Raw genomic sequence first — 25754 nt, 5'->3', positions numbered from 1 at the left:
TATCCTGCTGATTGCTTGTGGACCGGCAGCTTTTGCTGTTATGCGCAGTTTAACCTTCCCAGAGGCACCGGGGACACAATCCTTCCAGGAATTGACGGACTTAGTAAAAGAATTTTACGACCCTAAGCCACCTCTGATCCTGCGAAGGTACCGGTTTTACTCAACATTTCCTGACTAGATTAAGGTGATTGGCAGAGGCTTGCGAATTAAGGGTGACATTAAATGAGATGCTCCGAGACCGATTGCTGCGCGGAATCAATAACATGGCCATACAAAAATGTTTGTTGGCGGAGGCCCAGCTGGACGGTAAACAGACATTACAGCTGGCTTTGTCTTTAGAAAAAGTGGCAAGCGGGACACATGGGTTACAGGGTATTCTGATGGAGGTAGAAACTCACACCAGTGCAACTGAGTTAGGGGACTACCACTACAGGGCCAGCCACCACATTGCTGCCCTCGGGAAGGATTTGGATTCAAGGGAACCTCGGCCCGCCCACAGAACTGCTCCTAAACAAGGCTGGATTAAGCCTAGAGTGACAGCAGTCCCTGCAGAGCCCTGCCCAGAGCAACATTGCAGCTGTTGCCAGCGTCAGGAATCGGTGAAGAAAAGCAAGGTTCCAAATTGGACATTTCCAAAATGGACACATAGGCCGAGGAACAGGAGAATGCACACCTTGGAAGCACCACCTACCTCCGACAAAGAACACCTACTTTGTGTAGCAGTGACCAAATTGGAACCTATTAAATTGTTAAAGAGACTGAACGGACGTCCAATTTTAATGGAGGTCAACACTGGTGCAGCCGTATCTGTGGTTGGGGAAACAGTGTTTAACAAAATATGCACTGGCCTCCAACACCTATCCCTGACCAAGACTTCGGCAAGACTGAAGACTTCCGTAGGGGAACCACTGAGACTGTTGGGCATGACTCATGTGCTTGTTGCTTACGGAAAATAACTGCTTAGGCTACCATTGATGGTAGTGGAAGGTTTGGGACCGAACCTATTGGGACGAAATTGGCTGAAAGAGATCCAGCTAGACTGGGTAAACATTTTTCAGTTGGAAAATGGTCACTTGAGTGAAGTTCTGAGCAAATATCTGGAGGTTTTTTGGAAAGAGTTAAGAACAATTAAAGGAGCTGAAGCGAAATTACATGTCGACCCGGAGGCAGTTCCAAAATTCTGCAAAACCCTGCTGGTACCATTTGCATTAAGGGAAAAGGTTGACACGGAAATGAAAAGACTGGAGCATGAAGGCATAATAAACTGGTCCAATTTTTGGGAAGGGCGGCACCTATGGTACCTATCCTGAAGCCGGACGGCTCGGTTTGTCTTTGTGGGGATTTTAAACAGACGATAAATCGTGACCCAATTCCCTGGATTGAGGATCTATATGCAAAGCTTGCAGGAGGACTCTTATTCACAAAACTGGACACGAGTCCCGCATACCTACCGCTGCAGCTGGACGAAGATTCACAGAAATTTGCTACGATAAACACGCTGAAAGGCCTTTTTCAGTATAAAAGATGACCTTTCGGGGTATCGTCAGCCTGTGCTATATTCCAGAGGACAATGGAAAGCATACTACAAGGATTGCCACAGGTCACCATTTACCTGGATGATATCCTCATTACGGTGAAAACAAGGGCAGAACACCCGCAGAACCTGGAGGAAGACCGTAGAAGATTTGCAGCAGCGGGTGTGCGCTTAAAAAGAGAGAAATGTGTCTTTTTAGCAAGTAATCTATCTGGGTTACAAAGTAGATAAATTGGGCCTACATCCTCTGGAGGATCGGGTGCGAGCAATAAAAGATGCCCCGGCCCCCACCACAATCCAGGGGTTATGGTCGTTTTTAGGGCGAGTGACATATGGAAAATTCATACAAAACGGGGCCTTAATTCTGGATCCCTGCCTCCAGTTACAAGAAAGGGGCAAGCCTGGGAATGGTCTGCCCACCAAAACCGGGCCTTCAAGAAAATCAAACAGCAACTCTTCTCGGTGTTTTAATACATTATGACCCCAAGAAGGAATTGGTGCTCACCTGCAATGTGCCCCCATACACGGTTGGTGCAGTTCTGGCACACAGATGGCAAAATGGACAGGAATGGCCAATAGCATATGCCTCCTGACCATGGCAATAACTGAAAAAAACATGTCCAATCAAAAAAGGTCTGGCTGTAATTTTTGCAGTCAAAAAAATTCCACCAGTAGTTATACAAGCAAAAATTCACAATCGTCACAGATCACAAACCCTTGCTGGGCCTACTCAAGGAGGACAAAGTAGTGTCACCAATAGCTTCAGCCTGGATCCAGCGCTGGGCATTATTACTGGCAGCATATCGATATCGGTTGGAGCACTGGCTGGGGACTCGAGTGGCAAACCCCAATGCCCTAAGCAGATTACCATTAACGGACACCCAACTATTAGTACCCAGAGTAGAGGAAATGGTGATGACACTAAACTACTTGGATATCCTCCCAGTGGCTGCACACAACATAAGTCTGTGGACGCAAAAAGACTCCATATTAGCAAAGGTGAAGTACCTGTGCTAACAGGGGAGTTGGAAAGACCGGTCCAGCCACAATTCCACCCCAACTGGAGCAGAAGAGAGCAGATCACTGTGGCAGATGGGATACTGCTATGGGCAGCATGGATCATAGTCCCAAGTCGGGGCTGTCGGGCCATACTGGCCGAATTACACCATGGGCATCCTGGAGTGTCCAAAATTAAGATCCTGGTCAGGTAGACCATGGTCATGACTCCATGTCGATTTTGCAGGCCCGTTTATGGATTCCATGTTTTTGGTAATAGTAGATGCCCATTCCAAATGGTTGCACGTCTACAAATTGAACTCCGCAAACACAATGGCAAACGTTGAGAAACTGTGCACCTCATTTGCAATGCACGGGATACCAGAGGTATTAGTTTCAGACAATGGATCGATTTTCACCAGCCTAGAGTTCACAAAATTCATGCAGTCGAATGGAATTCGGCACATCAGGACTGCACCATACCACCCAGCTTCAAATGGGCTAGCGGAGAGAGCAGTCCAGACCTTAAAAGCTGGGTTGAAAAGATAGCCAGTGGCGTCAATAGAGACCAAACTCTCACACCGGCTAGTCAACTATAGGACAACCCCACACGCCATGTGGGCAGATGACTCTGCACCAGGCTGAGCCTGCTATTTCCAAACCTAGGAGGGAAGGTGGAAAAACATCAAGAAGCCCAATGCAGGGGCCATGACAACACTCGCCAAGAGAGGCATTTTGATGCCGGCAAGAGAGTCTGAGCAAGAAATTACGCAAATAGACCTGCAGGGATAACAGGAACAGTCAAGTCCAGAACGGGACTGCTATCCTACCGGATACGCGTGGGCGAGGCCGTCTTAAGGAAACACCTGGGCCAGGTCCGTGCCTCAAACTCACCACCCGTTCCTGAGCCGAGTTGGCCCTGCAGTCCTAGGAGCGAGGAGAGTTCTCCTTGATGGGCCAGAACCATGTCTCCAGTATCCCTGGTGCGAACCTCAGAGTCCGAGATGGACATGGGACAAAGTTGCAGCAATTCCCCTACCACCAGAGGTAGAAGAGGAACCAGCCCTCCGGTGTTTACTGCGGTAGAGGCGGGCGCCCAACTGATACAACCCGCCAATGTCCGAGACCGAGTTGGAGGATCCAGACCTGCTGCTCAAATGGAGGAAAAGACCCGTGAGGCAATCAAACCGAGAGAATTCCTCAGACTTTGTGGGGGGAGGAGTGTGATGACTTCAATCAGGCAATTGAGGTTGGCCTGCTTGAGTATGAACTCTCCTAATTGGCCCATGAAGGGAACCCCATGTCCTGTATTTAAACAGAAGTGTCAATCTCTCTGCACTCCTGATGCAGCTAGCAGCACACTGTGAGCATTCTGTATGTTATGGTGAGATCTTGTAAATAAAGGAACTTTTGATGATGGGACTTTTGCCTCGGTGGACTTATTACAGAAACCTTGTGTCATTATTCTTTCAAGTAATAACTGGGATTTAGACTTTCTTTTGAAAAGTTAATGGTCTCTCTCTCTCTCTCTCTCTCTCTAGAGAAATAGATCTCCCCATAGCCTTGCATCTTTTTCTCCTTCAGACGTTTGCCCAAATGATAAAATGGTGTGTGCTTTGACACTCTGCTACGTGCTAAAGCATTCCAATATCCGGCAGTCCTGGTATGTTCGTAGGCTTGGATCTATGGCAGAAGGCAGGAAGAAGAGAGAATGCAACTTGGAATTTTAATTAAGGGTGGCACGGTGGCACAGTGGTTAGCACTGCTGTCTCACAGCGCCAGAGACCCAGGTTTAATTCCGGCATTGGGTGACTGTGTGGAGTTTATGCATTCTCCCCGTGTCTGCGTGGGTTTCCGCTGGGTGCTCCGATTTCCTCCCACACTCCAAAGATGTGAGGGTTAGGTTGATTGACCATGCTAAATTGGTGTCAGGGGGATTAGCAGGGTAAATATGTGGTGTTATGAAGATGGGGCCTGGGTGGTATTGTTGTTGGTGCAGACACGATGGACCAAATGGCCTCCTCCTGCACTGTAGGGATTCTATGAAACTCTTGCTATTAATTTTCCAATTGGAAGCAAGTTTTTCCTATTGTTCCCATCTGAAAGCTTAAATTTGAAAACGTGATTAAATATCCTCCTCATTTTACGTGATCCATTGAAAACTGTAGTCTCTGCGTTTTTGATCCCAGACATTGCTCTGATATATTTAAACCATACTGTCTTTAATGTCCTTTCTGAGGTGACATGCCCTGAAGTGCAAGATACTCTTAACTGTGACTCATCCCATGTTTTGTACAAACGTATCCTTCATTCTTGTGAAATGTATTTCGATTTATAAAATCCAAGATGCTATTATCCATTTTTATGATTTTATTTATGCTTTTCCAGTCAATTAAATGTTTGAATCCTTTTGAGTCTTTGCTGATCTTTTCATTAAGGATTAATCCCACTGTTTGTTTTGTATTAACTTTTGGGGGTCTCCGTTCAATTTGAATCTGTCACTTGTCCACTCATGCTGGTAACATGTTAGTCTCTTATTGCAGTATTTTATAGTCCTGTCCTTTGCCAGACCAACTGTTTTTGAGTTGGTAGCAAATTTTAAGACAACATTCATTATACCCAAATCAGCTGATTTGGGTATATAATGCTAATCCCAAGGGTACATCATTTTTAGCTGTTTTTCAAGTTGAGTGCAACTCTATTTTTTCATATGTCAACAAACCTTTTATCCGTGCTGCTGCATTTCTGCTTATAGCACATGCTTGATTTTGTACTCTTGAACCCCTTATGACATGTTACCACATCCATGGATGGTTGGTGCATTTCTTTATCCAGTTGCTAATCTCCTCAAAAAAAACTCTTGCCAAAATGTGAATTGCCTTTAGCAAAGAACGCAGGAAAATAAATTTGTTTTTTCTGGTCAGCCTAAGGATTCTCAAGACTTTTAATAGTAATCATTTAAAAGCTGTTGAAGCGCAATTTATTATTGTCCTTTCCTCTTTGGTGAAAACTCAACTCCAAGCTCCATATGGAGCAGTAACTTTCCATTAGTTCATTAGGAGTGATCAAAAATAATCTGAGAAGTTGGTGAATAAGAACTTGCTGTGTTCTGGTCCCACAGTTATTATTATGACTGCAAAATATACCCTGTTCTGCCTCTATTGAGAAAAACAAAATTTCTATGAATCGAACATTTGAGTGTTGTATGTGGTAAAGTTGTGAAGTAAATGTTGAATTTGTATTTTATAATTAGATATGTGGCTTTGTTTCTGTAGTTTCTTCCCTCTCCTGAAAGCTGACTTATTGGTTATCTTCCATAGATGGGAGTGGCCTTCTGATACCTCATCGAAATAACCATATATAAGCGTAGACAGTGAGTGTCTGCAGGCAATTTGACCAGCACATTTAACAAAACTGAAATGAATAGTTAATATATTTACTCCTATTAAATTCATAGGCTTGTTTTGCTAAAGCTATTCGGTGTTTTTGAAATTGAAAAGTGCAATTTTCTGTTGGGTATTTTAAATGTAATTCTCAAAAACTTGTAACAGCACAAATTAACTGCAGAAAAATATAAGGTAGTGAAATTCTACTCTTATCAATTGCAGCTGACTTAGAAAAATCTATAATATGCAGTAACCTTTTGTAGTAATGAATCATCATACTTGACTTGTAAGCTTGGCCTTTATGTTCTCTGCAGTCTATTCTTTTCAGAATAACTGTCCAGCAATTGCAATCTGTATTGAACTGATACTTCGTTGCTTGATAGTTGCCTGATTTTTATGGTTTTCTTTGACTGTGGTAATTTATAGTTGTGGCTCTTTGGAATCACATTCATGCAGTTTGTTTTGCATAAGCTGAATAAAAATGACATGGAAGGGCATGAGTCAGTACACATACTCTAGTAATATCTGGTTGTTTTACCCTTATGTTTCCAGTTGGCAATTTAAAATTATGGCCCTAACTGTACTTTAAATATGTGATAATAGCATGTGTACCTAATAAGGGCCAGTACCATTTCTTCAAACTGTGTGAATAGTTGTCACTCACATATGACAAATGTGCCTTCATCTGCTCTTTTCATGGCCCCCTAAAATCTATACCCTGGAATCAGGACGATGAAATTAGCTGCTGTGTAAATTGTGTGTCTGAGTGGTTCATTATCTAATCACCGTCGGAGCCCGAATAATAAAATAGATTGATTCTGAGAAGAGCTGTGGCAGATGACTTCAGCTATTTTAAAATTTGTATTTAATTTCTCACAGAAACAAGAATGGTTGAGTTCAGAATTAAATGCAATATTGAATATACCATTACTTCCTTCAGTTTGTTGGTACAGTTTTGTTGCTGCAGTCTGAGATGGAATTTAGAGATCCAGTTCAGTGGTACATCTTTAACTTTATTGACTGAAATTATATTTTAAAATTTCTCACGCAATGTCTCTTTCAGGAGCTTTTGAAGACGATGAAATTGTTCACATTGAAGGAAGTGTAAATCCTGTTCGGGATATTGAAATTATTCACGAAGAACTGAGACTAAAGGATGAAGAGCTAATTATGCCGATTATTGACAAATTAGAGAAAGTAGCAGTAAGAGGAGGAGACAAAAAACTAAAACCTGAATATGTAAGTTTAAAAGAAATCTCTTTCCCTCCATCTCATAATACAAAATATTTGAAACTCAATGTTGAAGTCTACTTTCTGCTTGTTATCCTTGGATCATTTACTGACAATTGTATTAAAGTATTGAGTTTAACATGATATTTTTGTATATAAATTATAAATGTCTGAGGCCAGGAGTTGCAGACATCATTAGCACTGAGTTATTCATTCAGTACCTAACCTTAGGGTCAGAATACTAGGCGAATGAAAGTATTTGCACAGGCTTTTTGTATGTCCAGACCATGAGTGAGATCTTTAAGCCCATTGCTTCGATGTGATAGCCAGGAAAAACAAAACCAACTTGTGATTTTTTTTTTATGTACAGGGTTTGTGTCAGTTTTGTTAAAGTCTGTTAAAGTTTTGGCCTTTTTATTATTTTGTCTGCCATCTGTCTTGACGAAGCAGTCCTGACTATTTGTTGTATTAACCATCTGGGCGATTTCACCTGCTGAAACCATTAGGGGACTCGGTATTTTCTCAGATTAATCCTCCTGACATTGGTTTTTGCAATGATGGCTGGAGCAGGCATTCAGAATTTGCAGGTGGCCAGTGACGCACATAATTGCTGACAATTTTAGGCAATGAATAAAAATGGGCTACATCACTTGTCAAAGGTTATATATAAAGATGCCAAGTGAAATCTCCTGGAAGTCTTTTTAAGGTTTAAAGAATAGTTTGTAAACATTGTGTCCAGCACTTTCACATTGTTATGCATGTGCAATTGCTGACTGTCATGTTATTAAATTAAAAATTTTGTAGAAATTTGAATTCAGAGACTTCTGAAACAGGTACGTAATTGTTGTGAAAAGAGGTTGCGAGAATAAAAAAAATCTATTAATTTGTAGACATTTATTTCCTCGTTAACTTCCATAATCTTGGTAAAGCAATAGATTTTTTTTAAAAACAGCAAGAACCAAATCAGATTTTGTCTGTTAAGATAAAATGATAGAAATGAATTTGTACACCCATTGGGTGCTGGTTGAAACTTGCTATTCAAATGAGACCTCTCATTTGTTTGGATACTGAGAAATTTAATAGTTGTCCTATCCATATTGATATAGTTTATTGAAACCACGGTGTCAATTTTTAGTTTTGAAAACTCTGTTATCGCAGTATTGTGCAATCTCTGATATCTTTGGGAAGTAAAGTACATAGAAGGTGAAAAGCAAGAAATACTGAAAACTTGTTTGAGAAGCTACCTATTTCATATAATAGAATTTGCTACATGATCTTCTAAAATATAGTTATCAATTAGCCACCTTAAATTTTGACGTGGTCTGCATTTGAGCTTCATATATTTTGCTAAACATTTGTTATAAATTAAAAGATATATTTAACAAAAGCAAATCATGCATGCTTTTAAACGCAAGAGCCGAGTGTGACCTTTTAGACCAGTATGCCTTTTATTAACACCTGCCTGTGAAGAGAATCATGCCACACGCAGCTCTTGATTCAGAGCAATGAAATGGATAAGGAAAGGCTTGAAGGGTTCAGTTTGTGTCACTTGCTGTTTGCCGTTTCCATTTCACAGATGATTAATCTTTCTTTAAGGGAAGGACAGAGAAACAAAGCAAGTTGTCTCTTCCTGCAGTTGCTCCTTCTGAATGCACACTAGCTTGATAACTAGAAGCCCTTTAGAATTCCTGTTGAGAAAGATGTTCTGAAACTGAATGCAGCTGGTTGGAGGTCACCAGCATGATTCTGTTACTATTGTGAAATTGAAGCGGTTTTCCCCCCTCTTAATTTTTTTGGAAGGGGAATGTGTTGGCAAAAAATCAAAATATAGAAGAAGCTTTGGACCAGTTTGACTCAATTCTGAGGTTAGATAAATATATTAATATGCTTTCTTTAAAAAAAGCTTCTCACTCTACTTTCCTCACTGTTCTTCACTCATTTATTTTATTACTGGTTCCTATGCTAGCTTTCTTACACAATCAATATGAAGGGACAGATTGTATATTTCGGGAAAAGGCGCACATAATGTTATATTCACCTAAGCAAAAAATTCACATTAACTTAGTAATTTTCTCTTTCCATCCTCATAAAACTTCTTTTTTAAAAAATTGTACTTGGCTGCTTTATGGTACCTTAAATAATTATCCAGCTCCTGCTGTGTTCATTTACCTTCTGTACATAGTAATGCCTCTGTTTTTCTCTTAATCTTTAACAGGACATAATGTGCAAAGTCAAGAATTGGTTAATAGAGGAAAAGAAACATGTACGCTTCTATCATGACTGGAATGACAAAGAGGTAAGACTTTGATGTGCACTTGGATTTATTAATATCTGTTGCCTTGTTTCTATAATCTGTGTTAGATGTCACTTTATCTTGTAGAAATCTTGTAATTAGGTTGTAAAGACTGTTGCATAATTCAACATTTTTCTTTGGGTCAGAGGGAGCCATTCAGTTTCTTGATTATTTGAGACTACTCGCGTTTCTGTGGGGATGGGGTTAAAGCTGCTTAAAACTATTGAAAGGCATTTTGGTTTCTGCCACCTTAAAAATGCTGAGGCTATGTTAAGTTTTTGCTTCAATGTTCATCTTTTGCTTTCTTTCTCAGATTGATGTATTGAATAAACATTTACTTTTGACTTCAAAACCAATGATTTATTTGGTTAACCTATCTGAGAAAGACTACATTAGAAAGAAGAATAAATGGTGAGTTTCATATAAGATGGTTAAAGTTGAGAAAATTGAAATTTCAAAGATATTGTCTTATAATTCGGTTATTGATCTGTGCTCCTAGGTGTAAAACCTAATCACCAAAATCCGTGTAATGAATTTTAAACTATTTCAATTTTTGTCATTTAAAAGCATTTGATATATTATAAGTTTATTTCAGAGCCAAGTGATAAATTTATACCACAGCAAATGTATAGTAGTGAATTACTTGAGTAATAACCATATTATTTTATGGTCCATTAATTTCATGAAGTTTCTTATTTCACTTTTCCATTAAAGGAAATTCCAAATAATGAAGAGGAAAAGTGCTCTCATCTACATAATTTATTCATTTGTGCCTAAATGCATGCATATTTAGAATGTGCATCTGGAGAGATTATCTAATTATGATTAAAGTAAATGAAAACTATTGAAATGTGTAGGACCACAGAATATTTCTTAATTGCACGCTTTCTTGAAATAATGAAAAGTAATTGCTATAGTTTGGAATATAGTACACACATGGTATGGTAAGGTGTCTACTTAAAAGAAAATGGGGGCAATATTAAATGAGTGAATTGCCTCCTATTATTTAGTCTATCTTTTTGCTCCTCTTCTGAGTTCAGAATCAATAGGATTGAATCTATTATTACCTGGCCTTAAAATGATAGATGTCAATCTATATTTTTGGTGTACTTTCTTTTCCTGTATCTTATTATTGCTGTATGGATATGAAAGATTTCATATGTCAGCCAATGAAGCAGATTCTTTATGCTAAAAGCATCTCACACCTGTGTAGAGATGATTACCGGTGGAAATTGCTGGCTGTAATTGTACAGCAATACTACTCCCAGACCCTAATAGTAGACAGACTTTCAGAAGACGCCAGTCTGTGATTTGCTTGTTGCAGATGCCCCGTTTTTACTTTGGACCAGTTAGGATGGTGATTAGGTTATGGCCAATTCAAAAGAAATAACAATATGAATTAAAGCATAGTTTTTACTGGGAGAACTATTGATCTTAACTACAACAGAAAGAGGCTTAATTTCTGAAATTCATTGTGGTTTATGCAATGATAGTATTAAAAATTCTGCACTGTACTGTTGTCTGTTTTTGTCAAAAGATCAAAGCCAATACAGACGAGTGATGTTCCAAAAGCAAATTTACCGTATAGCCATTTTTCTCAATGGCTTTGCTGCCTGCTGTTCCTATTTTCCCTCTAGCAAGTCACTGTATACCCCCTACACATCCCTGCCTGTAAAAAATGATTAAGGAAGTATTTGTCATAGATTTATGAGTGGAAGCATTGCATGATAAGGAATGGCATCTACTGAAAAGGGGAGGGGGGGTTGCTGCTGGGGGTTGGTGAGTTGGTTGCCTTTCTTTTACACAAATCATGCCAGAATTTTAATGCTGTATTTATGTAGCACAGTTTTTGTATTGAGATTTGTAAAAAAAAAATCTTTAAAAGTATCAAAACAGTTGGTGTGTTAGTTTGAGGCAGTATAATGAGCAAAGTCAATACTTAGTGCGCCATCTTATTTTCCAGATGTAAATGGTTAGTGTAGATCTCATTCATGCCAGCTTATTCCTTAATTAGTATCTTAACTATTGCATCTCAGAGATACTTGAAAGCAGTTGGCTTAAAAACGTTACATTTGATTGGAATTTATGGTGTTCATTAAGTGAAGAATAATATATTACATAGGTTAGGAAAAGGTGAATTAGCAATCATGCTGGAAAGTTAATTGCATACTGCTTAGTCCTATAGTTTCTGTTGTAGATGTAAATATAATGCATCGCTAGATTGTGATGGTGAGCGGTGGAAAATAAAGCAACTTCCAAAGGAGGCATGCACATTTTTGTACTGTTTCTAATATTACAGTATATATATCAATGTTGATAAATATTTGTAAACTGTCAAAGATATAGCCATCTTGCTTTACAAAGTAGGTAGATTTTTTTATCTGCACATTTAGACTGGAAGAACTTCTTGAAGATTTAAGTTTAGTAGAAATTGGCTGAGTATTGCAAATGATTTATGGATATCGATTGTGATTTTGGAAGAGTTGCATAGTTTATGGTGCATTAAATACAACAGAATTAGTCAAGAATCAAATCTAGTATAATGCAGAGAGAGCTCCTATCTATCAAAAAGAAATCAATAAGATTGATAATTTCTCTTCTGTTCTCCAACTGCACTCTGGAAGTTCTCTCCGTGTTAGCCCAATTCTTGGTGTCTTGAATTCAAAATTATACTCATTAACCCCTGTGTAACCCAGCTTGGTCACAGAATCCATCTCCATCTCATTTTCATTGACTTACTACTTTGTATTTCAGAAATCATTGTACTGTACTACACATAATGGTATGTCAACACTGCAAGCTTCAGTTAACGCAAGTGATTACTGAGGTCTGCTCCTCTCTTTCTTCAACTTTGATTTGTTTCTATTGCACCATCTAATGATGTAATCTAAATAGAGCCAGCTGACCTTCCAAGTGTGGTCTTTTGTAAATCCTTCTGTCGCTATAGCACAAAATAACAGAAACAGTGGGATCCTAGACGACTGAGACAGTTGGTTTTCATTTCAGGAAAATAACATCAGAGAGTGGTATCTACAGGTTCTTTCTCTCTCTCTCTGTCTCTCTGGAAGTAAAGGTCCTGCACCAAATTAACAGTGACAGTTTCTTTATAAATATTGACACCAAGCTGTCCATAGCTTAGCCTAGTTTCTGAAAGACCATATGCATGACTGATATTGAGAGTTAAAAACATTGCATTGGGCACAATAAAAGGCATCCAGTAAATGTTAGTTTAATGACAGATTTTGAGGAGCTTGTTTCACCAATTGCCTGAAATGAGAAAGTATCCCATTCCCCAGGACTTGCATCTTTCACCTTGATAATTGCAAAAATTCACTAACTGCATTAAACGGCCCCCTCTCGTGGGCTTTCAATGCTTCCACCCCGAATGTTATGTAGAATAATATCCAAACAATTTCTGAAGAACTGTCAGATAGTTAAACCATGGAGCCTTCTGTCCTCTGTGAAGATTACTTTTGATGGCACTTCTATTGGCCAGGTTGAAGAAATCTTGATGATAAATTAAAATGGAAAGGCCAAGGTTGCATTGTATATATACATACATAGCTTTGTTTCTTATTTCTTCATTAGTTTTCTTTTGTAAGTTTGCTCTTAAAAACATTGAGTCAGAGTATGATTCTCTGCAAATATTGTCATACTTGTATTGCCATTCCATATTGTGGACAAGAAGATTCAGTAAGCTTTTTAACCATGAAGGCTATTGCATCACCAAAAGTAATGTATTCTATTATAGTTTATTTGTAACTGATAATAAGTATGATAATGCCCCAATATGCTAACTGCTGTAACTAGCAGTAATTCTCTAACTTGCAAATATTCACCCTGAACATCCCTGCACTGCACAAGGTGCAGTCAGAATCCCCAGTTGATGCCACTTTCAACAGATCCTGTCTCAAGTTGGATTTGGACTATTCTGTGACTGTGTGTAGTGTGACTCTGGACTTGACTGTGACTACCAGTTCAATCAGTACTTGGACTTCACCTGCCTGACACAGATCAACCTGAACCTAAGACGTTGTACCAAGGGGAGTGGGCTCAGTGCTTGAGGCACTTCTCATGGCTCATCATCCTAAACCCAGCTCTACATCAACATTTCAAACTATCCCCTGGGCACAAACTCTCATGTGAAAATTAGTTTCAGTCTGATAGAAATTGCAGAATAGGAAGACTATGGTGCCAGCACTGTAGATGGCATTCCTCCCACTATTGCGACGAGAAATTTAAAATGTGCAGATCTCTTGGGCTGCTAAAATAATTGTTCAGATGTGCCCCTTTCTGTGGGATCTCTGGCCCATTAGAAACATAGAAACTAGAAGCAGGAGTCGGCCATTTGGCCCTTGGAGCCTGTCCTGCCATTCATCTTGATCATGGCTGATCATCGAATTCAATATACTGAATTCCCCCCATATCCCTTAATCCCTTTATCCCCAATAGCTATATCTAATTTCTTCTTGAAATCAGACAACGTTTTGGCCTCAACTACATTCGATGATAGTGAATTCCACACATTCACCACCCTCTGAAGAGATTTCTCCTCACCCCAGTTCTAAAAAGTTCCTATCCTCAAACTATGACCCCTAGTTCTGGACCCCCCCACCATTGGGAACATTCTTTCTGAATCTACCCTGTCTAACCCTGTTAGAATTTTATAAGATTCTATGAAATCCCCTCTCTTCTAAACTCCAGTGAATATAATCCCAACCGACTTAGTCTCTCCTCATATGACAGACCTGCCATCCCAGGAATCAGCCTGGTAAACCTTCGCTGCACTCCCTCTATAACAAGGACATCCTTCCTCAGATAAGGACATCAAAATTGCACACAATACTCCAGATGTGGCCTCACCAACACCCTATACAATTGCAGCAAAACATCCCTATCGCTATTCTCAAATCCTCTTGCTATGAAGGCCAACATGCCATTTGCCGCCTTTCCTGCTTACTGTACCTGCATGCTTATTTTCAGCAACTGATGCATGAGGACTTCAAGGTCTCGTTGAATATCCATCTCAGTTTACATCCATTCAAATAATCATCTGTCTTCCTATTATTGTTACCAAAGTGGATAACCTCATATTTATTCATATTATACTGCATCTGCCATGCAGATACCCACACACTCAGCCTGTCCAAATCACACTGAAGCATCTCTGCATCCTCCTCACCGCTCACCCTTCCACTGCAAATTTAAAGGTAATACATTCAGTTCCCTCTTCCAAATCATTAATATATAATGTGAACATTTGGGGTCCTAGCACAGACCCCTACGGAACCCCACTAGTCACTGACTGCCAATCAGAAAAAGACCCATTTATACCAACTCTTTGCTTCTTATCTGCTAACCAGCTTTCTATCCATCTCAAGACAGTACCTCCAATCCCATGTGCTTTAGCTTTACATAGTAGTCTGTTGTGTGAGACCTTGTTGAAAGCCTTCTTAAAGTCTAAATAAACCACATCCACTGGTTCTCCTTGGTCAACTCTACTAGTTACATCCTCAAAAAATTCCAATAGATTTGTCAAGCATGATTTCCCTTTTGTAAATCCATGCTGACTTTGTCTGATTATACCACTGCCTTCCAAATGTCGAGTTATGAAATCCTTGATAATAGACTTTAGCAACTTCCCCAGTACCGACGTTAAGCTCACTTGGTCTATAGTTCCCTGTTTTCTCTCTCTCGCTCTCTCTCTCTCTCTTTTTGAATAGTAGGCTTACATTAGCTATCCTCCAATCTGTAGGAACTATTCCAGAGTCCAAAGAATTTTGGAAAATAATCACCAATGGATGTACTATTTCCAGGGCCACTTCCTTGAATACTCTGGGATGAAGATTATCAGGACCTGGAAATTTATTCACCTTCAATCCCATCAATTTCCCCAAACCATTTCTCTACTAATTTTCTTCAGCTCCTCACTAAAACACGTTTCTCTCAGCACTTCTGGTACATTATTTCAGTCTTCCTTTGTGAAGACTGAAGTAAAGTACAAATTTAATTCCTGAGCCATTTCTTTATTCCCTGTTATGAATTCTCCCCTTTCTGACTGTAAGGGGCCTACATTCGTTTTTGTCAATCTTTTTCTCTTTACAAATCTATAGAAACTTTTACAGTCAGTTTTTATGTTCCCTGCTAGCTCACGTTCCGAGAGATTCATGGACTTTCCAGGATATTTGGCAATCTTGTGTCTGCAAACCTGCTTTAGCTGTCTTCTTGAAAATTCTGAATCACTAGGCCCTGTGAATGCAATATTAAAAGATCCCTCATTACTTATGAAACAGGACATTTCTAAGCTATTGAATTTTTTTTGTGTTATGGAGGGTTAGATTTATATATTCCACTTGCAAAGAAGACTGGTTTGTTTTTAGTAAAATTGTATGCATGATGAGCAAATTGGCAATCTGTAGTTGGCAATATTAACTGGATAGTGTAGAGATAAATAGACTAATAATCACTCATTTGTTGTAAAGTAGATTTTGTGTCCAAGTCCACATCCAGTGTGTTGTTAAGATGAATATTGAGATTTTAATAACTCGCGCATGTTTCCCAAAAACTAGTTTGCTGTTCACATTGTTTTTGATTATCAGTTTTTCATGATCAAGTAAATGTTATTTGGGTTATGCTTTCTTAATTATGGCTCAATAATAACTGCATTTTAAAAAGATGTTACTTCAAAGCAGAGAAAAATAACATTGTTTCTTTGCAGCATTTTTATTGAAGTATTAAATAAAGCAACTTAGAATATAAGTTAAAAACAGCATAGTTATTCATGTGTTAAGCTTTCAATTAAGACTGATATATCCTGCAAATCTGCATCGGAAAATTCTATAAATAGGGAGAAAATATTTTCTTACAACCACTTGGTTTGTTTCTCGTTTTTCAAAACTGGTGAAACTTTACTTCCTAATTATTTCCCGTTCTCAATCACCAGATTGATAATAAGAAACATGAAAAGAAATAGTTAAGAGAAAAACCCATGCTGCTTTCTAGCCTGAAAATGACCAACTGATCATAATTCAATCTTGGCATAAATTTTGACCACAAAAATTTAAAGCAGAAAGGTTTTGTCATTTGGAAGTTTTAATTTAACTCCTCGTCATAGACAGTTATTAGTTAAAAGTTTGCTTGACTTTGTTCTATTTCTTTCTGTATCTTACTTGCAGGAGGATGCCTCTTAGAAATTGATGGTTGGTAATTAACAAATATAACATGGCTCAGCAACCGGATAGCAGCATAAAAATGAAAAACAGGATTTAGTTTATTAAAATATTATCCCTGTTTCAATAATAATAGCTTCTGTTGATGCAACACTTTTAACCCAGTGAACCATCCCAAGGCACTTCACAGGAGCGTTGTCATGCAAAATATGATACCAGTCCACAAGAAGATATTAGTGCAGGAGACCAAAGCTTGGTCAAAGAGGTTTTTCTTGTTTGCCCATCTAGAAGAAGATGACCATGTTTGTATCTGGGTATTTGGTACAGTTGTGGCAGGTATGCAGGTGACTGAAAGTCTGACCGGCAGACAATTTAGTTTTGGAATAACTCTGGATTCCCTCTTACACTCATCCTCCTCACGATATCACTCTCGCGTTCAATCGCTCTCTCTTTCTCTCGTGTTTGCTCTCTTTCTCTCGTGTTCGGCCTCTGTCGCTCTTGCGTTCGGCCTCTGTCGCTCTTGCGTTCGGCCTCTGTCGCTCTTGCGTTCGGCCTCTGTCGCTCTTGCGTTCGGCCTCTGTCGCTCTTGCGTTTGGCCTCTGTCTCTCTCTCTCGGCCTCTGTCTCTCTCTCTCGGCCTCTGTCTCTCTCTCTCGGCCTCTGCCTCTCTCTCTCGGCCTCTGCCTCTCTCTCTCGGCCTCTGCCTCTCTCTCTCGGCCTCTGCCTCTCTCTCTCGGCCTCTGCCTCTCTCTCTCGGCCTCTGCCTCTCTCTCTCGGCCTCTGCCTCTCTCTCTCGGCCTCTGCCTCTCTCTCTCGGCCTCTGCCTCTCTCTCTCGGCCTCTGCCTCTCTCTCTCGGCCTCTGCCTCTCTCTCTCGGCCTCTGCCTCTCTCTCTCGGCCTCTGCCTCTCTCTCTCGGCCTCTGCCTCTCTCTCTCGGCCTCTGCCTCTCTCTCTCGGCCTCTGCCTCTCTCTCTCGGCCTCTGCCTCTCTCTCTCGGCCTCTGCCTCTCTCTCTCGGCCTCTGCCTCTCTCTCTCGGCCTCTGCCTCTCTCTCTCGGCCTCTGCCTCTCTCTCTCGGCCTCTGCCTCTCTCTCTCGGCCTCTGCCTCTCTCTCTCGGCCTCTGCCTCTCTCTCTCGGCCTCTGCCTCTCTCTCTCGGCCTCTGCCTCTCTCTCTCGGCCTCTGCCTCTCTCTCTCGGCCTCTGCCTCTCTCTCTCGGCCTCTGCCTCTCTCTCTCGGCCTCTGCCTCTCTCTCTCGGCCTCTGCCTCTCTCTCTCGGCCTCTGCCTCTCTCTCTCGGCCTCTGCCTCTCTCTCTCGGCCTCTGCCTCTCTCTCTCGGCCTCTGCCTCTCTCTCTCGGCCTCTGCCTCTCTCTCTCGGCCTCTGCCTCTCTCTCTCGGCCTCTGCCTCTCTCTCTCGGCCTCGGGTGCCCTCGCCCCTTCGGTTTTCAGGGAACTTATAGATATCCTTGGAGTAAAGCAATTTAAATTAACTGCGTATCATCCAGAATCACAAGGGAAATTAGAATGGGGGCATAAAATTTTAAGGAACATGTTGTCAGGATTATCCGGAAGATTAGGATAAAGGAATTCCATTTGTAGTTTTTGCAATTGGGGATGCATCTAATGAATCAACAAAATTCAGTTTATTCAAATTGATTTTTGGTGATGAGGTAAGAGGACCATTTAAGTTGACCCAAGAGAAATTGGTGAGTCAGCATTCTGAGACCGCTTTGTTGGACTGTGTTATACCTTTAGGGAGAGATTAATTAGGGCTGGTTAGTTGGCTGGACATCATTTAAAGGTGGCGCAGCATGTGATGAAAAACGAAACAGATGAGAGAAGCAGAGGGAGAGTGAAGAAATAAGTCCAGATGATTCTGAGTTTGATATTCCTCAAATTAGATAGGACAATGAGAAAGTAATCAGAAATTTGGATAAATTACTGAGTTATCTTCCAGAGGAAAATCAAAATGACCTGAATGCGTTATTACAATCACATAGAGCTATATGTGGGAGCAAACTGGGCAATACCAAAGTAATTGTTCATGATGTAGATGTAGCAAATGTTGTTCCAATTAAGCAGCATCTGTATAAACGCAATCCACTAAAAATTTTAAGTTTATTTATTTATTAGTCGCAAGTAGGCTTCCATTCACACCGCAATGAAGTTACTGTGAAAATCCCCTAGTTGCCACACTCCGGCACCTGTTTGGGTACACTGAGGGAGGATTTAGCATGGCCAATTCTCCTAACCTCTATTTCTTTGGACTGTGGGAGGAAACCAGAGCACCCAAAGGACACACACGCAGTCACGGGGAAAATGTGCAAACTCCATACAGACAGTGACCCAAGCCGGGAATCGAACCCAGGTCCCTGGTGCTAAGGCAGCAGTGCACCATTGGCACAGGTTCAAAAAAAGATTGAAAGCATGTTTAAGAATGATATCACTGAAGTGAATTGCAGCAATTGAAGCTCACCTATGCCAATAGTACCAAAACCAGATGATAGACAACGACTTGATGGATATAGAAAAGTCAGTGTGGTTAAAAAGTCAGATTCATATCCTATTCCTCGATTGGAAGACTGGATTGAAAAGGTGGGACAAGCAAATGTTACTTACCAGACTTGATTTACTTAAAGGATACAGGTAAGAACCTTTATCAGAAAGGGCAAAGGAGGTTTCGGCTTCTGTGATGCCAAAAGGTCTGTATCAGTTTAAAGTTATGCCATTTGGAATGAAGAATGCGCTAACAACATTTCAGAGACTAACCAACAGGGTCATTTCTGGACTAAATAATTGCGGTGTACGTAGATGATCTGGTGGTTTTCAGTCAAAAGTGGGAGGAGTATTTGGAACATTTAAGAATTGTTTGTTTGACTATCGGAGGCGGGCTTGGTGGTAAAATTTGCAAAAAGTGAATTTGAAAAGGTCCAAGTCACGTTTTTAGGCCACACAATTGAACATGGACAGATGGCCCTGTGGAATGTGAAAATAAAAGTTATTGGGAAGTTCCCAATACTGTCAATGAAAAGAGAAGTGCTGAGATTCCTAGGCATGAGTGGTTTCTACAGGGAATGCCAGATTTCAGCAGAGTGGTTGTTTTACTGACTGACAATGGATACAAAATTGGCTTGATGACAGAAGACAGAGGGTGGTTGTAAAGTGTTGTTTTTCAAACTGGAGGCCTGTGACCAGCGGTGTGCCTCAGGGGTCAGTGCTGGATCCACTGTTATTTATCATTTATATTCATGATTTGGATGAGAATGTAGGAGGCATGGTTAGTAGGTTTGTAGATGATACCAAGATTACTGGCATAGTGGACAGTGAAGAAGGTTATCTCGGATTGCAACAGGATCTTGATCAATTGGGCCAGTGGACTGACGAATGGCAGATGGAATTTAGTTTAGATAAATGTGAGGTGATGCATTTTGGTCGATTGAACCAGGACAGGACTTACTCAGTTAATGGTAGGGCATTGGGGAGAGTTACAGAACAAAGAGATCTAGGGATACAGGTTCATAGCTCCTTGAAAGTGGAGTCACAGGTGGACAGAGTGGTGAAGAAGGCATTCGGCATGCTTGGTTTCATTGATCAGAACATTGAATACAGGAGTTGGGATATCTTGTTGAAGTTGTACAAAAAATTGGTAAGGCCACACTTGGAATACTGTGTACAGTTTTGGTCACCCTATTCATAGAAATCATAGAAACCCTACAGTGTAAAAAGAGGCCATTCGGCCCATCGAGTCTACACTGACCACAATCCCACCCAGGCCCTGCCCCCATATCCCTACATATTTACCCGCTAATCCCTCTAACCTACCCATCTCAAGACACTAAGGGGCAATTTTAGGACGGCCAATCAACCTAACCCGCACATCTTTGGACTGTGGGAGGAAACCGGAGCACCAGTCATAGAGTCTTAGAGGTTTGTAGCATGGAAACAGGCCCTTCGGCCCAATTTGTCCATGCCGCCCTATTTGTCCATGCCGCCCTATTTTTTTAAACCCCTAAGCTAGCCCCAGTTGCCCGCATTTGGCCCATATCCCTCTATACCCATGTATCCATGTAACTGCCTAAATGTAAACTTATAGAAAATATAGAAAAACTATAGAAAAGATAGTTAAACTAGAAAAAGTGCAGAAAAGATTTACTCGGATGCTACCGGGACATGATGGTTTGAGTTATAAGGAGGTGTTTGATAAACTGGGACTTTTTTCTCTGCAGCATAGGAGGCTGAGGGGTGAACTTATAGAGGTCCATAAAATAATGAGGGGCATAGATCAGCTAGATAGTAAACATCTTTTCCCAAAGGTAGAGGAGTCTAAAACTAGAGGGCGTAGGTTTAAGGGGAGAGATACAAAAGTGTCCAGAGGGACAATTTTTTCACACCGAGGATGGTGAGTGTCTGGAACAAGCTGTCAGAAGTAGTAGTAGAGGCGGGTACAATCGTCTTTTTAAAAGCATTTAGGCAGTTACATGGAAAAGATGGGTATAGAGGGATATGGGCCAAATGCGGGCAATTGGGGCTAGCTTAGGGGTTTAAAAAAATAGGGCGGCATGGACACATTGGGCCGAAGGGCCTGTTTCCATGCTACAAACCTCTAAGACTCTATGATTGAAAGAGCACAGGAAATTTCAGTGAACGTCTGAATGTTGGGAGACATTTGACAATCTGAAAACTGTTAACCTCTGCACCAGTTTTGACGACACTGAATTATGCAAAGCAATTCGAGGTGGCCATTGAATTATAGAATCCCTGCAGTGCAGAAGGAGGCCATTCGGCCTATAGAGCCTGCACCAACAATGATCCCACCCAGGCCCTATCCCCGTAACCCCACATATTTACCTTGCTCATCCCCCTGACACTAACGGCCAATCCACCTAACCTGCACATCTTTGGATGGTGGCAGGAAACCGGAGCACCTGGAGGAAACCCATGCAGACATGGGGAGTATGTGCAAACTCCATACAGACAATGACCAAGCTGGGAAGCGAACCCGGGTCCCTGGTGCGGAGAGGCAGTAGTGCTAATCACTATGCCATCGTGCTGCCTGTTGATGTGCGTGATGTGGGCATTGGTGCTATATAAGAAAGGCTAGAAAGACCTCTTGGTTATTTTCCCAGAAAATTAAATATTCAACAAAAGAAATATTCGACCATCGAGAAGCAGACATTGAGTTTAGTATTTTAATATTTATGTTACCAGCAATTCATTAGAGGCAATTGTTTACACTGACCATAATCTACTGAAGTTTCTAAAGAAGTTTAAAGATAAAAATGCAATACTGGAGCTTATTATCACAGCCATTTAATTTGAAAATTATACATGTGGCTGGATGAGAGAACGTGATTGCAGATGCTTTATCACGACTGGTGTGAAAAAAGGATAGAACGTTCAATGGTGGGAAAGAAAGACTGAATTTGATTGTACTTGTAAATTTGCATGTTTCGGTGTAATAAGATATACATAGCGTGCTACTAGTGTGCAAAACTAGAGGCCTTGGAAAAATGAAGCCATCTTTGAGCTATTGCTAGGGATTTTAAAAAATGTTTCATGGGACTGTTTTAAAGTTATTAATTTAAAATAATCGATATATGTGGAATGAATGCAGCTCAGATGCTGGGAAAGCAGGATAATTACTAATTTTAGTCTTGTCGCGTTTGCTTAGGAGAGAGCGAATGGACTTTTGTTTGCAAAAAAGTCCCGGGGTTTTTGATTAATATGCCCCCCCCCCCCCCCCCCCCGCTTCTGCTAGCCCGTGCATCTGCCCTCCCTCCCCCTCTGTCGTAAGTGCTTGTTTTCAAAGAAAGCCATACCATTTTGTTTTGATTGCGCCAAGCACAGTGATCCTAGGCTAGCTTCTCCCAGGACTCTCAAGTCGATATCAAAACTCCTAAATGAAGCCTTCAGAATTTCCTTGTAGCACTTCCTTTGACTTCCATGAACTTGAGCCAGACTCAAGCTATTGCATACAAAATTTTGGTAAGCAAGTGTCAAGCATTCTGGCTACATGACCAGCCTAATTCAGTTCTGAGTCAGTAAGAAGCGGGTTCAAGAAGAAAATTGAGGTCAAAGGATCAGGAATGCAATTCCAGAACTTAAGTCCATGGAAGCTGCCAGTGGTGGAACAATTAAAATTGGATGAGTAACAGGACAGAATGGGCAAAATGTGGATATCTCTGATGGATTTGCACAAAAGTTAAAAATAAAGTTAAAGTTTATTTATTAGTCACAAGTAAGGCTTACATTAACACTGCAATGAAGTTACTGTGAAATTCCCCCAGTCGCCACATTCCGGTGTCTATTCGGGTCAATGCACCTAACCAGCTTGTCTTTCAGACTGTGGGAGGAAACCGGAGCACTTGGAGTAAACCCACGCAGACACGGGGAGAACGTGCAAACTCCACACAGACAGTGACCCAAGCCGGGAATTGAACCCTGGCGCTGTGAGGCAACGGTGCTTGCCACCGTGCTGCCCCAGACCAAACAAACACTATTAATTGTGTGAGGAGAAATGAAAATGCTGGTTACCATTTAAAAATCAAAAGCAATTGCCAGGTAACCAAAGCTAAAACTTTGTCAGTTCTCAATGTCCAGTAATCTTGAACCAGAATTAAATAATGATGCTAAAGATAAAAGATTCTCCTGTTTTGATTTTCTACTTTGTGGAAATTAATGGGTATAAGCAGATTGCAACAGCAGTGAATGAGGATGTCAAACATTTTTTTGTGGAAGTGATGGTTGAAAGAATTGAGGTAAAACAGCTATGATATTTTGGCTACAATTAACAAATGCCATGCCTATGTTAAAAATGAACAGTCAAGTCAGTGACACAATTGTGGTAAGACGGTGTAAGCAATGGATTAGTTGAAGAAATAACTAGAATAGACAAGGGAGAACCAATGGACGTGGTGTATTTGGAATTTCAGAAAGCTTTTGATAAGGTCCCTCGTAGATTAGTGGGCAAAGTTAAAACAGGGGAAAGAGGTGGATGGATCGAGAATTGGTTGACAGACAGGAAACAAAGTGGAAGTAAATGGGTCTTTTTCCAAGTAGCAGAAGTGACTACTGGGGTACCGTAGCCACTAGTGCTTGGGCCCCAGCTGTTCACTATCTATCTATCAAATGTAACATTTTCAAATTTGCTGACAACACAAAACTGGGTGGAATGGTGAGTTGTGGGGAGGATGTAAGGAGGCTTCAAAGTAATTTCGACAAGTTGAGTGAGTGGGCAAACGCATGGCCAACCCACCCCCGGGGGAGTTTAAAATTCTGCCCAATATTCCTTTCCAAATTCTCCATTGTCTTCAGGTTTTATTTTTCTTGCTTTATTGACTATGCATTTTGGGGGTTAACTCATTGCTTGTCAAAATGCTCTGTGCTGGTCTCAAGGCAGAGAATAGATTAGAATTTGTGAGGTTAGTCAAATATTTTAATTATTTTGACATCCATGCATCATAATGAAGCCTGTGTATTTAACATAACTGCCATCATTTAGTAGTTCAGTAGGCACCGCCTTTGGCCGCATTTGCAGAGCTAATTTTGAAATAAAATTCAATTTTAAGTTGGTGCTGAATTCATAAAGTATTTTTCAAATGAAATTGGTAAGATCTCCAAGGGGGTTATGTAATCCATGGTAGATTTGGTCCTGGATAAAGATAGCAGAGAATGATCGTGACAGCTATGGTGTCAGATGAGATGGATGTTGAGTGGTGTATTGCAGAGGTTAGTACTTGGGTCGTCATATGTTTATGACTGAGGTGCAGTAAACAATTGAGGTGGTAGAGTTCAGTGACTAGCTTCTTGGTGAATCTTAATCACCTTGTACGCAGCTCCTAGCTGAGGTAGCAGTAGAAGAAATGTTCTTTGAAGACCCTAGATTGGTATGCCCTTTAAGAGTCCTGTTCCTTCCTCTGCTAACAGCTTCCCTCTTTTATTACCTGTGCTCCATCTCCCTGTCATGCCGCAGCTGAATAAGGACTGCAATAAGGCCCCTGTTACAGCAAACGGGCTCTGCATTCTTTGGAAAAGTCCAGCAACACTTCCTTCTGACTCCAACACCTTATCAAAACTCCTCCAACAACACTGAACACACTGCTACTGCCCATTTTACAATAACAAAGGAGAGGCAAGAGCATCTCACCTGAAAGTCCTGTGCTAATGCCTTTAAAACTCTTCCACCTCTCTCCCCCTGCACTCTTCACTGCCACACTCCTGCTCTGAGCCTGCCACACACCCAATTCCCTCTCCCTCTGCTCTCTTCAGCGCCACACTCCCACATCCCAGTCCAGGGATTTTTCACGCTCTTTCTTGGATTCCTGCATCACATACTGTTTAAAATCCACAGCAGGCCGCAACACACTTGCAAGTATCCCATGACGCACTGGTTGGGAACCACTGTTCTAGACAACCTCCCCAGCAGAGATGGGAATACTGATATCTGTCAGTGTTCCTGCTGCTCTAACTCTCTGCCTCTGGCTTGTTCCACACTGATTTAGGACATCAACGATATCCGTAAATTGGCAGCTCAAGAGACATCATTTGCTACATCCCCACCAGGGTCTCCCAGGTCAGTGTAGCTTATTGAAAAGGGAAAAAAATCCCACTCTTCCTCTACCTGCTCTGTTTAAGCTTTCCAATAAGGCACAAACATTGAACACTTAGAGGCGAAGGATACTCACAGCAAGATGAGTACAACCCAAACAGCTGTTCCTTCTGAACCATTCTTGCAGGGGGCAAGTGCCACATTGATCAACCCAATAGGTGTTTGAAGGAAAATGGGAATAAAACAATAAGGGAGAAATGCAAACAAACGTGATTAGGCATGTGTGGAGGATAAACATCACCATACGGTGGACCTCGGCCTGTTTCCATTTCATAATTGTGGCACAGTTTCATGATGTGCTGGTCACTAGTGATATCTAAATTTAGCAATGGTGTCCTGTTTCTCAGCCTTTTGGCTAAGATCAAGTGTAGTATCAACATGCTGTACTTGATTGAAGTCATTAGGTTACATTTTAGCTTCATTTGAAGCAATTTTTAAAAGCGACATCTTGGCCTTTTGGCGAAGATGCAAATGAGATCAAGCCTTGGAGGAGGTGCAATGCCTACTCCAATCAGCTTGGATCATGTAGATCAAGCCCAA

The 25754-nt window shown here is 41.0% G+C and overlaps 1 protein-coding gene and 1 non-coding gene across 5 annotated transcripts in view; both read left to right on the top strand.

Moving 5' to 3' along the window:
• ola1 (Obg-like ATPase 1) overlaps window positions 1-25754 on the top strand; it is a 196800-nt gene that overhangs the window by 82408 nt on the left and 88638 nt on the right. For all 4 annotated transcript variants that reach the window (XR_013499541.1, XM_078228413.1, XM_078228414.1 and 1 more), the window contains 3 exons: window positions 6980-7155; window positions 9362-9442; window positions 9753-9850. Coding sequence is in view for 3 of the 4 variants with exons in the window: in XM_078228413.1 (XP_078084539.1) it covers window positions 6980-7155; window positions 9362-9442; window positions 9753-9850 (355 nt within the window). In the remaining variant the exon portion in view is untranslated. The remainder of the gene's footprint in view (window positions 1-6979; window positions 7156-9361; window positions 9443-9752; window positions 9851-25754) is intronic.
• On the top strand, window positions 25550-25741 carry LOC144504140 (U2 spliceosomal RNA). Its single transcript, XR_013499580.1, has one exon. It is a non-coding gene; the product is annotated as a U2 spliceosomal RNA (small nuclear RNA).

Source organism: Mustelus asterias, chromosome 14, assembly GCF_964213995.1.
Source record: "Mustelus asterias chromosome 14, sMusAst1.hap1.1, whole genome shotgun sequence".
NCBI classification, from domain to species: Eukaryota; Metazoa; Chordata; class Chondrichthyes; order Carcharhiniformes; family Triakidae; genus Mustelus; species Mustelus asterias.
The sequence above is the reverse complement of the archived record's forward strand: the minus strand, read 5'-3'. Positions and strand labels throughout refer to the sequence as shown.